The sequence below is a fragment of the Pseudophryne corroboree genome, chromosome 3 (genome assembly GCF_028390025.1).
Source record: "Pseudophryne corroboree isolate aPseCor3 chromosome 3, aPseCor3.hap2, whole genome shotgun sequence".
In the NCBI taxonomy this organism is placed as follows: Eukaryota; Metazoa; Chordata; class Amphibia; order Anura; family Myobatrachidae; genus Pseudophryne; species Pseudophryne corroboree.
In genome coordinates, this window is record NC_086446.1 from 567,605,728 (window position 1) to 567,621,180 (window position 15,453).

The 15,453-nt window shown below is 42.6% G+C and overlaps 1 protein-coding gene across 1 annotated transcript in view; it reads left to right on the forward strand.

Annotated features, from left to right (window-relative positions):
* Positions 1 to 15,042, forward strand: part of CHST3 (carbohydrate sulfotransferase 3) — a 176,661-nt gene extending 161,619 nt beyond the window's left edge. The window contains exon 4 of the mRNA XM_063961315.1: positions 12,114 to 15,042. Coding sequence (XP_063817385.1) covers positions 12,114 to 13,368 — 1,255 coding nt within the window. The 3' untranslated portion in view covers positions 13,369 to 15,042. The remainder of the gene's footprint in view (positions 1 to 12,113) is intronic.
* The last annotated feature ends 411 nt before the right edge of the window (positions 15,043 to 15,453 follow it).

A 15,453-nucleotide genomic window follows, 5' to 3' on the forward strand; every position in this document is an offset into this window, starting at 1 on the left:
ATTTTGGTCTGTCTGAAAGGGGTATAAGTAACAGACAGCTGGACATTTTTTATGATTCGCTGCTGTCTGTGAATTAAAGGCAGCTCACACCCGATGTAACTGGCACTGTCAGAGTCTGCAGAGGCCCCTGTCACAGACACAGCAGAGGCCGCCACCAAGGTACATGCTCCCTATTCTCTGTACCACACAGGACATTGTGCTTGTACCCATCATCCACTGTTTCTCTCTATAACCCAGGAGGCCCAAATTATATTTATGCACCTGGGTCCACCACTAACAAGTTCAGCCGCTGCCTGTGTATATGTAACTATGTGTTGAATCATTCATTAGATCTTTGAAGTAACCCATAATACTCTTTTAAAAATTAAATTAAATCATCATGAAATATTGCAACTATCTGATTTAATTAAAATATGTAAAAATATAGTAATCTTTGGAAAACATTATACTTACAAATAAACTATTGTATTGTAACCGCATACATAAACACCTCCTACGCAGGCTGCAATCATACAGATCCATTAAAACAGTGACATAGCAATAGCTCTCTGCAAGCAGTTCAATACTTCTCTCTGTGAACTTGCAGAGTCATACAGCAATGTAAAAATGACATGCGATGACAGTTGGCAACAAGTAATAAAGGGTTCTATTTACTAAGCCTTGGATGGAGATAAAGTTGCTGGAGATAAAGTATCAACCAATCGGCTCCTAACTGCCATGTCACAGGTTGGGTTTGAAAAATTACAGTTAGGAGCCGATTGGCTGGTACTATGGGGCAGATGTATTAACCTGGAGAAGGCATAAGGAAGTGATAAACCAGTGATATGTGCAAGGTGATAAAGGCACCAGCCAATCAGCTCCAATATGTAAATTAACAGTTAGGATCTGATTGGCTGGTGCGTTATCACCTTGCACATATCACTGGTTTATCACTTCCTTATGCCTTCTCCAGGTTAATACATCTGCCCCTTTATCTCAAGCGACTTTATCTCCATCCTAAGCTTAGAAAATAAACCCCAAAGTTTTAAAAGATCTCATACTGTGGTATAAGTTATGGCAAAGTTTCACAGCTTCAGTTATAGTAACACAGCAGGTCTGGGGCCCCTGTAATAGATGGATTACATAACATTGACACTGCACATGGTTGTTGCATCTCAGAGGTGCATGCATTTGCACTCACAGCTGTGGTTTCTGGAGGAAGGGACTTGCAAAAATATGCTAATGACTTTGCTGATGTCTTGTGCTCAGAGGCGCTCATCTCAGGCATCACACATCCACCACAGACGTACAAAAGTAGACATATCGCACATCAGCGTACCATCAAATGTCTAAAACAGTCTATGCAGTCTCAGAATGTGCCTCCTAGGTAAGACACCAGGCCCTCTCCAACAGCGTTACAATTTGCAGTGCAACACTAGGGCACGCACAGAAAACGGCCCCATCACGCCTGCATTTTTGTAGCCAACCACGTTACCTTCCCCAAATGCTGGCTACCTGTCACTCACTATGAGAAGAATGGCTTTGGTGCACACGCAGTAGCAAAACATTGCGACATTACGTCCATCTCTGAATCAGTCCTTTGTTTCAGAGATAAGTATTCTAATTTGTTAATAAAGTAGAAAGTCAATGGGCCGAATGTAATAGATCTATCAACTGGATACCGATGCACAGCATTTTTACTTGCTCAAGAAAAGTGTGCACATTGCACCAATACATTGTTTTGCATCTGATTTAAAAAAATAAAACATACAGTATGGGGCCAAATGTAATAGAGTGAGAGTTTAAAAAAAAAATAGAGATTTGTTGAGGTTTTGCAGGGTTCTTTTAAAGTGGCAAAATCATTTACACAGCAAGGTCAACCTGGTTTTGCAGTGTAAATGATTGCCACTTTAAAAAAAACTGACTGAAAAACCTTACCAAATCTCTCACTTTCTGAAACTCTCACTCTATTACATTTGGCCCCATACTGTATGTTTTACTTTTTAAAATCAGATGCAAAACAATGTATTGGTGCAATGTGCACACTTTTCTTGAGCAAGTAAAAATGCTGTGCATCGGTATCCAGTTGATAGATCTGCAGTAAAACTACAGTAAAAATCGCAAGAAAAGTTAGTGCAGATCGCAAGGTGAAAGTCACCTTGCGATCCCGATGAGCGGTCCCGCCAGGTCGGCATCGCAAGAAAAGATAGACTGTGCAGACAAGTCAATTCTTGCTAGATCGGTGTACTATGTAGTTCACATCACATGTCAATGACATCTCACATAAGCCAAAATCTCACATAAGCCAAAATCGTAAGCACACATAGTCCATATCTCAAGAAAAGTTAGTCAAAATCGGTGGTGCTGGGCTCCGGGGAGTTCAAGGGAAATCACAAGTGAAAATCGGGCATAGCAAGGATCTCACCGTGTGTACACACCATAAGACTACGCTTGGGAATAGTAACCTGTGCCTAGCTCAGTAGTAGTGGAGTGAGGCACCTTGCCCAAAATATAGCAAGGGGACACGGTACACTAATTTGAGGCACATGTGATTAAAAATACAAAATGACACCAAAAAATAAAAAATACAAATAAAAAATGGTGGTAACCTTTTATTGTGTCAACCATTTTTATATGGACCTTTTCACCATGTCAACCTTTTGACCATGTTAATCTTTTCCATTGTCTACATTTTTGCTGTTAACCCTTTGACTCTGTCAACCTTTTTAAGTTGACCATTTGGGGTCATCCTAGTGACTGCAGACCTTTTCCATATAGATCTAGTGAACCGTACCTCTGTGCATTAACATGGCGAGTGGTAGACCAAAACAGCAGTATGGGTTGGATATTGAACATCAATGTTCCCGATTTAATGTAGGGTGATATTTACATTGATGCGTGGTAGCTTTGACTACTTAGTAAATCTATTCACAAGAAGTTCTTGGTGTCGTCTTGCAGGCTTTCTAACCCTTTCAGGGAATAACATACCGTGGCACCCCCTGCCTTGCTTATGTGATTGTATGAGACTAAAGATTAAATGTAAACATTTGCAACTTGCAGGCATCGTTGATATCCCAGAGGGGCCGATGTTTTAAATAGCAAATGACTGCCACTTGAAAACATCGGCCAGACGCCCCAGGATCTCGCTGATGTCTGCAAGATGCAGGCTATTACATTTACCCCTAACAGCGGGGCTGTGTCTCCCCAGAATGCTTTCTGTGAACAAAGCGGTTATATTACATTGGACCAATGTGAAACATATCATATAACCTTAGTTTCAGAATGATAGTCCCAATGTCACACAATATTAATTCCCCTAATAGCCAACATAAGTTCATACGTATCCAAATCTTTACAGTTTTATAAATTCTCATGCAAATGTTGCTCCCACTAACCACAGCGCTTTGCCAGGCAGCTAGAATGCCAAGTGAATGTTTATCATGGTAATTATTAGAAAACGTCCTGTTATCAGTGCTGAGTTTGCTACAGTGGAACTCTGAATAGATGCTGGAATTATATTGTACAATATCATGTAGTGTTAGTATACTAAACAAACACAGCACAAGTTGCTATTTTAGTTACTATTGCCATCAGCCCAATTTCCTGGCAGAGATGGAGACTCTTGCAGAATATGCTGTACGTTTGCTTTACTGAAGTGTTATTCTGCCTGCAGCTGCAGTGTGCAATCTCTCCTTTATTATATTGTTCCAGTCCAGATGACTGGAAGAACTAGATATGCACAATGTTGATTTGTAATATCACTGTGAAATACATTCCGCTTCAACAATGTGCTGGGAACCTTTAAAACCTCTCGGAGGAAATACAGCTGTTTATTAGTATAGAATTTCAACATCAGCACATTGGTTGAATGAGTAATTAGAGCAAAGACCCATGTAGAGTCATATGTAGCATTAGCATCAATTATTATCATTGTGATTCTTCATATATGTTTCATGGGAATATACACATGGGGCTCTGTCTTTCTTTAGCGTAAAACTATGACATGAACTATGACATTATATTTAAATGATATTTAAAATCATTTAAATATACCGCTGCTTTTTATAACAATGGAATTGACCTGGAAATGTTAGTACATGGAAGATCTACTTACACTCCTGTATAACATGTACCTGAATCAAAGTCGTAACTAGGCATTTTTGTGCCTTATGCCAGAAAGAGCATTAGTGCCCCCATACGTTAAATAGGTACTGTACAAGCCGAAGACATGTGCACCAAAAAAGGGGTTTTGGTCTCAAGGGGAAGGAGAGTGATCACACATATTGCCCCTTATAACACACAATGCCACACAGTAGTAGTTCCCCTTATAACACATAATGCCACACAGTAGTAGTGCCCCTAATAACACATTATACCCACAGTAGTAGTGTCCTTATATACATAATGCCACACAGTAGTAGTGCACCTTATAACACATAGTGGACAAGTGGAATAGCCTTCCATCAGAGGTGGTAGAGGCTAAGACAGCAGAGCAATGTAAACATGCATGGGATAGACATAAGGATATCCTTACAAAGAAATAAGGATCAAATAAGGTTTGAGATAAAAAAAATATGGTAAAAAAAAAAGGGGCAGACTAGATGGGCCAAGTGGTTCTGCCATCACATTCTATGTTTCTGTAATGCCACACAGTAGTAGTGCTCCTTATAACACATAATGACACACATTAGTAGTACTCCTTATAACACATTATATCACACAGTAGTAGTGTTCCTTATACACATAATGCCGCACAGTAGTAGTGTCCCTTATACAATTTATGCCACACTGCAGTAATGTCCCTTATTTACATTATGCCACACAGTAGTAGTGCCCTTTATAACACATCATGTCACACAGCAATGCCCTTTGCATATTATGCCCTGATATTTAATTAACCTATTATATATTTTAGTTGAGGGATAAAAAACAAAAACAAATCACAGTGCATGTGCAGGCAGATCCCTCCATGCATGCAAAGGAAGATCATAATAAAGTGGTGGTTAGTGTCATGTCTCACAGTATAAAGCCACCTACTGTGAAGCACCTGCCACCCAATGGCTGCTCACTCTGCACTATGGGAGTCTCTCCCTACACACCTTGCATACTGCAGAGAAGGAGTCTGGAGCACCGCTGGTAAAACATGTCAGTCGGTGTCCGGCAAATGGAGACTGTGAGGGCAGCCAGTTCTGCCTCCTGGGCATCCTCCTCTATTGTTCTAGCTTCGGCCCTTAATTTAAAAAAATGATGACTTTATCACCAGTCCCCTCTTCCATGTTTGCCCACTTTTAGCTAATCCTTGCTCCTAACTCCACCTTACAATTTGTCATTAAACTACTCTGTGGCTTTAATCTCCACCCTATCCCAACAGCAGAAACAAAATGCTTATATTCTACAGCAATACAAAATACACTTTCCAGAGTCTATTACACATACACGGGCCTCCAGGAGCATGGAGCCTGTGCCATGTTTCTGGTGATTTCTGTACTGCACATACCCAAATCTCATGGCTGCCATTATCCTGGTGATTTGTGCATCACTGACATAGGACTCTGGATAGGTAGGTATACTAAATGGGTGCAGGGTGTGTGGTGTGGGCTCTCCTGGGTCCCTTTATAGATATGCCACTGATGGTAGGCATACACAAGGAAAAAAATGTGGTAACATGATGCTGTAGCTCTGAGAGGAGCCTCCTCTCTTGAACCCAGTCTGGCCTAGGAGACATAACCATACCTCCCAGTGGGAGGCAAAGCCCCCATTGGTGCAGCTGCTGCAGAGGTCAAACAGTTGATGATGTGGCTGCCCAAATGTACCGATGCTTGATATAGCAGATCAGACCCACTCTTCTAATGCAAAGAATGTACTGTATGTTCTGTGGGTTATACTGTCATTCAGTGGTGCTTTGGATCACATACTGTATATCTTCGCATTATCAATTCAGATCATTGTGGAAGAAGTACACAATTAGCTATTTATATTGTGTATACAGGTAGTACACTCAAGATTGCAATCAGGGTTTACAGATACAGGTTGAGTATCCCATATCCAAATATTCCGAAATACGGAATATTCCGAAATACGGACTTTTTTGAGTGAGAGTGAAATAGTGAAACCTTTGTTTTTTGATGGCTCAATGTACACAAACTTTGTTTAATACACAAAGTTATTAAAAATATTGTATTAAATGCCCTTCAGGCTGTGTGTATAAGGTGTATATGAAACATAAATGAATTGTGTGAATGTAGATACACTTTGTTCAATGCACAGAGTTACAAAAAATATTGGCTAAAATGACCTTCAGGCTGTGTGTATAATGTGTATATGAAACATAAATGCATCCTGTGCTTAGACTTAGGTCCCATCACCATGATATCTCATTATGGTATGCAATTATTCCAAAATACGGAAAAATCCCATATCCAAAATACCTCTGGTCCCAAGCATTTTGGATAAGGGATACTCAACCTGTATAGATGTTTTAAGAAAAATGATTCCATACTACTAGAGACTTGTTAATACAATATTTTATTGAATTATATATTAAAAGTTTTATTTTAAAACACACATTTATTTAAAAGCGTGTCCCAAAAAAAGTGTCTGACTCTTTTTTTGTTTTGTTGTTCTGTGGCAATAAGAACAAAATATAAATACATACTGGTATAAACATCACGAATGACTAACATCCTACTACTGTATGTATAGAATATTGAATAGTTCTTATATGGTTGGTTTGATATATATTCATCTTTTATCATAGTTATACTCTCTAGTACTGTATATTTGTTGTCATTTCCTGTGCAGGATCACACCTCTTATACCCCTTTCACATCGCACAAATAACCCGGTATCGACACGGCATATTGCCGTGTCGAAACGGGTCAGTGTGCGATGTGAAAGCTCCTTTGCTGAATTAGCGGGTCGCCTGACCCGGTAATTCAACCCGGTAAAAAAGAAGGGTTATTACCGGGTTGAATACCGGGTCAGGTGCAGTGTGAATGGGAGCCGTTCCAATGCGACACGGCTCCCATTCACAGCATAGGGAGAGCCGGCGCAGGAGATGAGCTCATCTCCCAGTGCCGCCTCCACCCCCGCTGCTGCTGCGCTCCCCGCTGCTATGGCAACTGACCCGGTATATTGCCGGGTCGGAAAGCCAGCAAAGGAGCGCAAATGCCGGATCCCACCCGGTAAGGACACGTTTCTCTTACCGGGTGGGATCCGGCATTTGCGATCTGAAAGCAGCATTAGTTTGCACCCTTGCAATTTTACCACCGTAGTCCTGGGCCTATGTGGCCTTTGCACAGATCTAGATCTGAAGGGAATGCATCCAGCTCATCTTTTAGAATAAGGTTGCATACTGCTATGGTTTGACTAGTTTGATCATGGAGACTGCACTGTGTTACTAAAGCACAAAGCAAACCAGTTGTACAGAGAAGATATGTCTTGTTAAAATAGAAAACAGAAGTACTCCACATCACATAGGGTCAACAGCATATGCATAGGCAAGGACTAATCAGAGCTGGACAAGGTTGGGTGGTGTTTCTGAGGAAAAAAAAAAAAAGGAAATAACATACAGCAGAAAAAATTACATGTAATCCAGGCGGTAAATACTTATATCATAGGACATATGCTTATTGCCACCAGGGCTGCCTTGGCTTAATATGGAGTTGATCCACCTAAGCTATCAAAGATTACAGCTAATGTTCATTGTAGCTTTGAAATGGAAACTATAGGTTTTAAATACTCTATGGCTACATCCTCTTCTATAAGAAAATGGCTAGCCTAGTTGAACTATTATACTGCACATATTGCTCCAAGTGGGGCCTTGAATTAAGAAGGATGAGGCAGTTACATTTCATCCACTCTTACGAATCGGGTCTGCAGTATATATCTCATTGGATCTAATGATACTCATTGACTGATTGATTGACTGTTCTACTTATAATTTAGTTTATTTCCTCTACTCTCCTCTTTCTTTTTCCTTATTGTTTACTTTAATATTATTACAGATCAGATTATGTTATACAATACATGTTTGTTATATTGTCTTGAAAGGTCTGTAATGTAAAAGTAATGTAAAACTCTCTTCTTCAATAAATAATAATGTAATGAGCATGACAAATGTAAATCTCTCAGGACCATTCAAAATCTTGGAGATAGAGCGAAAGGACTAGTATCAGGAACAAAAGCAGCACCAATGGGGGGAAGGGGGATACCAAGGCCAGGAGTAGTTCAGCAATAAATGTCAGCCATTCATGCCATGCAACAGTGAAGTCCTGAGTTAGTCAGCAAGTGATGGCTTAGCAGTATGTAATGACCGAGAACAGGGGTAAGTGATAGTTGAGGGATAATACCTTGTTTTCCACAGGTCTCTTCTCTGGTCCACAGACAGGATGAGAATAGGTGTCTGTATCGAAGGTTCTTGGATGCCACTATACATTCACCTCCACTTCCTCTGTTTACTCTACTTGAGTCAATAATTTCGACCGTGTTAGCCAACAAAATTATTTTATTAGACTGGAACCTTGGTTGGAATTCTCATTCTGCAGACTATATTCGTATAGACTGAACTCAACTTTTCGGTTACAATTTCACTACATCAATACTATCAATCAAATACAGTTTCACTCACATCACTGAATATAAACACTTTAGAATAGTTAAGTGGTAACTGTACCTTTTTCGCTAGCGCAACAGTCCCTGTATGTCCATCCCTCCCTTAGTTCAGCTGAATGAAATAACGTTGGTGCGCGTTGGGTACCTTATGTGAATTAGTGACAATAGCCGAAATGTCTGTAATCAAGGCCGGTCCTGGATAGGAGAAAGGGCCTACTATACCCTGCGGCAGTTATAGAGACTCAACTCGCATCAGGGGTGTCTGGTTTTATCAGAGGCACGGGGGCATCTACTGACGGCTATTTCGTATGCACAGGAGAGATGTACTAGTTCCCTGTCGGTAAATAGATAACGTGAGAGATTCTCCTAGTGGCTGTTTGCCAGTCACCGCGTCGGTTGGGCCTCCACTTGGGTACCTTCTCTAACGATGCTGGCTGACTGAAGCAGGGGGAAGGTAAACAATTTCACTGTTAGAGGGGTGTAGACCCAGTTTATAATAGCTGTCTAGTGGTGAAGACGACAGATTATTTTTGCTGTAGGGTAGTCACTATGCTGCTTTATCCTTATACACAGACAGCTGTCTTCTCAAATATCTGAGACGGAGCTTTATTCTGACGTGACCACTGATGGTTCCTCTCTATTTCTCTCTTTAGGGCTGATCTGTCTCTCTCTCTCTCTCTCTTTAGGACTGATCTGTCTCTCTCTCTCTCTTTAGGACCGATCTGTCTCTGTCTCTCTCTCTCTAAGACTGATCTGTCTCTCTCTCTTTCTCTCTTTAAGACTGATCTGTCTCTCTCTTTCTCTCTTTAAGACTGATCTGTCTCTCTCTCTCTTTCTCTTACTGCTTAAACATGTTATGCAGGGCCCTAGCAGTGTTTGGGGAGAGGAATGCAGTGTGCGGGTACCTTTCTAGGGTCTGTGCTGTACGGCTCCTGGTCAACTGCAGCTGTCCCTGTTGTCTCCGCAACAGAGCTGTCACCAGGGATCTTCTCCGGGGAAGGTTTGGCCGTCCGGTCCCCACAGTAAGCTCCACCCGCTGCCTTCCTGATGGGCAGGTACTGAGGCTGTCCTCCTTGTGGTCGGTTCGGGTCCGCCTCTCCACTCAGCTGCGGCGGCTCCGTCTCTGTCCCTGCAGCGCCTCCGTCCCCGCTGCCGCTTGTCGTACACCGCTGGGTCTGACTGCAAAGAGGTGAGCTGAGAGGGGGAGAGAAATAGCGCTGATCACACTGGGCGCTGGATCCGTCGCACACCGTCCTCGCCGGTCTCCTCAGTCCCTCAACTGTCGCTCCTACGCACTTCTAACACCATTCCTTTAGGTTCCCGGATGCTTCCCGCCGCGGTCGCGGGACCCTGCAGGGCGGGCGTGTGGGAGAGTGTCCTCGTTCACCCCACATGCAATCTGGGTCCTTTATGTCTCTTTTTACCTTGAGCATCACCCTCTCTTTTTTATGGAAGAGGCTGTGTTCAAGCTGTCTCTAGGCTAGTTCACAGTGATGCCTCATGTAGCAAGGGGAATTTAGGGGTTGTTTATACTAGCCAGGAATTATATCTTGTTGAGGCATCACAAGCATTCATAAGGTGCTTAGGCAGAGACCTTTTGAATTGAGAATGTCCATGCTGTTGATTACTTTCGAGAGTCTTAGATCTGTCTGCCAGAAACCAACCTGTGAAGAGTATATGCATGATACTGAGTACATATGCATGATTATACTTTTCAGAGGGCCAACCTTTCTGTATTTAAAATCCTTTTTTTATTGATTTTGGGGCCAATTCAGTAAGGATAGCAAATTCTGCTAATCAGCAAAATTTGCTAACCATTAGCACGCATGCTGGGGGCCGCCCAGCACTGGGCAAGGCCGCCAAGCATGCTGACCGGCGCCTCCCTCCCCTGCTTCAAGCAGAAATTGCGAACAGCACGCAATTTCAGCTTGTTAGCAGAAATTAAGGAAGACTCCTGCCGGCGCAGCTTAGCTGCGGCCGCAGGAGTCCTGGCGTCATTTTTGTTGTCGCAGCGGCAGCGTGTGACGTCACATGGCCGCACCCCCGACATGCCCCCGTTCGCGTGTACCAGCCCTCCGTTTGGGCTGGCACACCCCCGCAACGCTCCGTTTCCACCCAGAAAATGGGGCGTCGCCACCCCGCGACCGCCTCTGCCTGATTGACAGGCAGAGGCACGGCCCCTCAGCAAAAATTCTGTACAAATCGCTACTTGCGATTCATACTGAATTTGCCCCTTTATGTAATATTCTAATTTTGGATTTGGGGTTATCTTAAGCTGTAAACCACAATCATCCAAATTATAACAAAGTCTTGAAATATCTCACTTTGCATGTAATGAGTCTATATAATATATTAGTTTCACCTTTTAAGTTGAATTACCGAAATAAATGAACTTTTGCATGATATTCTAATTTTCGGAGTTTCACCTGTATAATTCGAAGCACCAACTTACTAATGTAAATGTGTATAAATTAACAAAAGTCTCCTTTATTTTGCCAGTGTTATGCATTCTGACCAATATACCCAGTGTAATCGAAGATCATAAACATGGCTTATGAATGCAAATGTTTGTTTTTATATAGCAATGTATCAGAATTCATAAGTGGTGATTGCATAATGCTTCTTAGAAAATAACTGGAATTGCACATTTTTCACTGAATTACAAAGTGTAACATTTGCATTTGTATTACCAGCTTGTTTTTCATCAAATAAGATAACAGCAGCACTGACACAGTATGCCCTGTTCAACGCGTTTCTCTACCTCAGAGGAATCAATCCGTCCTGAAGATGCTCTGAGTGGCTGTACAGACCACAGCATGCCTGCCTGGGGCACTGCAGAGGGCACTGCAGCAGCGATACTGGCTAGAGGGTACCATTCCTGGGACCCTGCTAGCCAGAAGCAAAGCAAGGGCTCTGTGCTATGGCAGTGCATGCATACCTGTAATTACGTCCCAAGAAATCAGAAGGATGTAAACCCATGTAAACACAGGGATAATATACAAACACTACACATACCCTGAACTCAAAACCCACTACAACAGGCTGATAGGGGTTCACTACGGCTGGCCGGCGGTCAGGCTCCCGGCGACCAGCATACCGGCGCCGGGAGCCCGACCGCCGGCTTACCGACAGTGTGGCGAGGGCAAATGAGCCCCTTGCGGGCTCGCTGCGCTCGCCACGCTATGGGCACGGTGGCGCGCTACACTATTTTATTCTCCCTCTATGGGGGTCGTGGACCCCCACGAGGGAAAATAAGTGTCGGTATGCCGGCTGTCGGGCTCCCGGCGCCGGTATACTGAGCGCCGGGAGCCCGACCGCCGGTATACAGAAGACCACCCGCTGATAGACAGCAATGTCAGCCACTGTGACATAAATTGTTTTACTTTATCTGAATGTCATTTTAAAGTCTTATATATAGTTTCATTTGCAAATTTAGGATATGAAAAAAATGTTACTTAAGATATGGAAACACATTACAATGCTGTTTTACTAATCATGATTTTTTTGGTTTTGGCTTGCAGAGTTTCGGACAAACTCAACCTGAAGCAGATGCAACATAACATATTTGAGATCAACAGCACGGATTCCAATATTGTATACTCAGAGAATGGGTCCTTGCTGTCCCTTAGTGAGCTTGACTCTGCCTTCTCTCAATTTAGAAAACAATTGGTGAATGTTACTCTACAATTTGGAGGAAGTAAACCATTTCTTGTAGACCTTCCAAAAACTCCTCGTAGACATATACTGCTGATGGCCACTACACGCACAGGCTCATCTTTTGTGGGCGAGTTCTTTAACCAGCAAGGAAATATCTTTTATTTGTTTGAACCCCTTTGGCACATTGAAAGAATGGTGTCATTTGAATCTATTGGGGCCAATGCAGTTGGTTCAGCAATTGTTTACAGAGATGTTCTTCAGCAACTTCTACTTTGTGACCTTCACATCTTGGAACACTTTATTTCTCCACCTCCTGAAAATCACCTGACCAGGTTCATGTTCCGTAGGGGCTCCAGCAAGTCCTTATGTGAAGACCCAGTGTGCACACCATTTGTGAAAAAAGCATTTGAGAAGTACCACTGTAAGAATCGCCGGTGTGGTCCTCTTAACATGACCCTGGCAATGGAGGCATGTTCGAAAAAAGAGCATGTAGCTGTTAAAGCAGTACGTATCAGACAGTTGGAGTTCCTTCGTACGCTAGTAGAAGACCCACGTCTTGACATGAGAATCATACAGCTAGTGCGTGACCCACGAGCTGTTCTTGCTTCTCGCATGGTAGCATTCTCTGGAAAATATGAATCCTGGAAAAAATGGGCTTTGGAGGGAGCAGCACCCATACATGAAGATGAGGTACAAAAATTGAGAGGTAACTGTGAGAGCATCCGTATGTCTGCAGAGTTGGGCTTGAAACAACCAGATTGGCTTCGAGGACGTTACATGCTGATACGATATGAAGACATTGCTAGATTCCCACTTCAAAAGGCCAAAGAAATGTACAGGTTTGCTGGGATCACCCTTACACCACACGTAGAGGAATGGATTACCAAGAACACTCAAGCTTCCCAAGAAAATAATGGCATTTACTCGACACAAAAGAACTCCTCAGAACAATTTGAGAAGTGGCGTTTCAGCATACCTTTCAAATTAGCCCAGGTAGTTCAGGATGTCTGTGAACCAGCCATGAAGCTTTTTGGCTACAAGTTGGCAAGTGACATAGAGACACTTACAAATCGATCCATCAGTTTGCTAGAAGAAAGAGTTAATTTTTGGGTGACGTAGTGTTCTGCTATTTATATTATTTATGTTTTTTTTGGGAAAACTGCCATTAAACTTAGTGCTTTAAACAAAAGAGGCAGATAGGAGGGGGCCGTTTTGCACCTGCTGAGCCGCATTGCCCCGTCATTAAAGCCTGTGTGCATTTGTCAGTGAATTGCTTCCTAAATTAGGAAGTTTTTCTTTCTTAATGCCATGTCAAGGAAGATGGTGAAGGCTGATTAAAGTGGATGATGCCTGCTGATGTACAGAAACTTGCCTACTTAGCCAGGCACTAATGAAATCCTTGCCTGGAAAAAGCCAGAGTCTTTTACTCCCCACAGCACAGGCTGCTTTCTGAAGCTGATTAAGGATTTTCTGCACTAAAACAATACACCCAAAGAGTTCTAGGACTCTGCAAACATACGTAGCAAATCAGTTATGAAGTTAAATGCCTGTAGCATCTAAGCTTTACCATTTTTTAGATGCAAACAGCCTTTAGAATTGCCATTTCCTTATAAAAATAGATTTAGAATTGTAATAGATTCTTATATACAAAAACAGCTGTCTTAATTGGAAAATATTAGAACAGAACAGACGTTTTCTGTAGGGCAGTCTGGATGTGGGATATACATTTGAATGCAGTGCATTTGATAGAGAAACAGCTTGTGCACTCTGAGCTTTGCTGCACATGAAAACTACACAAATGAGTTGAATATCCCCCAGCCTAAGCACTGAATCTTTTTTCAGTTTCACACTCTACTTGTCAGCTTTTTAATGTGTCCTGTTCCTACAATACTTCAACACAAATACTGAGCTGAGGTTCAGTAAGTGACAATGAATACTTTAAACCAGCAGAAGTCAATCTCTACCTTTCTTTGTGTTTCCATGGCTGTGAGCTGTCACTCCCTATATCCCACTCTGGTTTGTTCTAACACTCCAGACAATGGGGGTCATTCCGACCTGATCGCACGCTAGTATTTTTCGCTTCGCTGCGATCAGGTCAGAACTGCGCATGCGTATGCACCGCAATGCGCAGGCGCGTCGTACGGGTACAAAGCGGATCGTTGCTGAGCAATGGATTTTACGAAGACTCCATTCGCACAGCCGATCGCAAGGAGATTGACAGGAAGAGGGCGTTTGTGGATGTCAACTGACTGTTTTCTGGGAGTGGTTGGAAAAACAGGCGCATCGAAGCGTTTGCAGGGCGGGTGTCTGACGTCAATTTCTCAGCGCTGCAAAAAATAGCTAGCAAGCGATCAACTTGGAATGACCCCCTCTGTATGCAGACTTCTCACCTGGTTCAGTGAGGTCTGTAATGAGATAAAGAATGCTTATCAGTAGGGCTGCTTAGAGCACAGAGGTGTAATAGAGGGCAGCTGGACTTGTCCAAACTTTTATAATTAGTTCAAGCATTAGAGGCAGTATGAGCAGCTTTTTGTTAGCCAGGTTTAGGTTTTATCACTGGTGAACAACAGGTATACAATAGAGTAGCCCAACTCACAGAGCAGCCAGTACTACGCAGGCCCTGGGAACAGATTCTGGAAAGGATCCATAATCAGAAACTATTTTACTTTCTACTTAATATTAATACTTTCCCTGTGTGTGATATGTTGCCCCATGTACCCCTCATAACTACACCAGTGATTATTATCTAATAGCATACTTGCCTACCTGACCCTCTCCATGAGGGAGAAAATGCTCTGTTCCTGGACTTTCCTGGTAATGTATGATTGCCATCACCTGTGGTGAGCTAGTTAATTGATAAGAAATGTGTTTCACCACAGGTGATGGCAATCATACATTACCAGGAAAGTCCAGGAACAGAGCATTTTCTCACTCATGGAGAGGGTGAGGTAGGCAAGTATGTCTAATAGCTAGTTGCCTGACATATGCCCACTTCCATCTGGTACAAAATGCTATGATACTGGACTTCCCACATAATGTGTGATTGTGGTCACTTGTGTTCAAACACCTTCCTCAATTCATTATTTCAGCACAGGTGACTTCAATCATAAGTGAAGAGGGAAGTCCAGGAGCAGAGCATTTTTTACCTGATGGAAGGGGTCAAGTTGGAAGGCCTGCTGACATCCCCATAATTCCAGCCCTCCA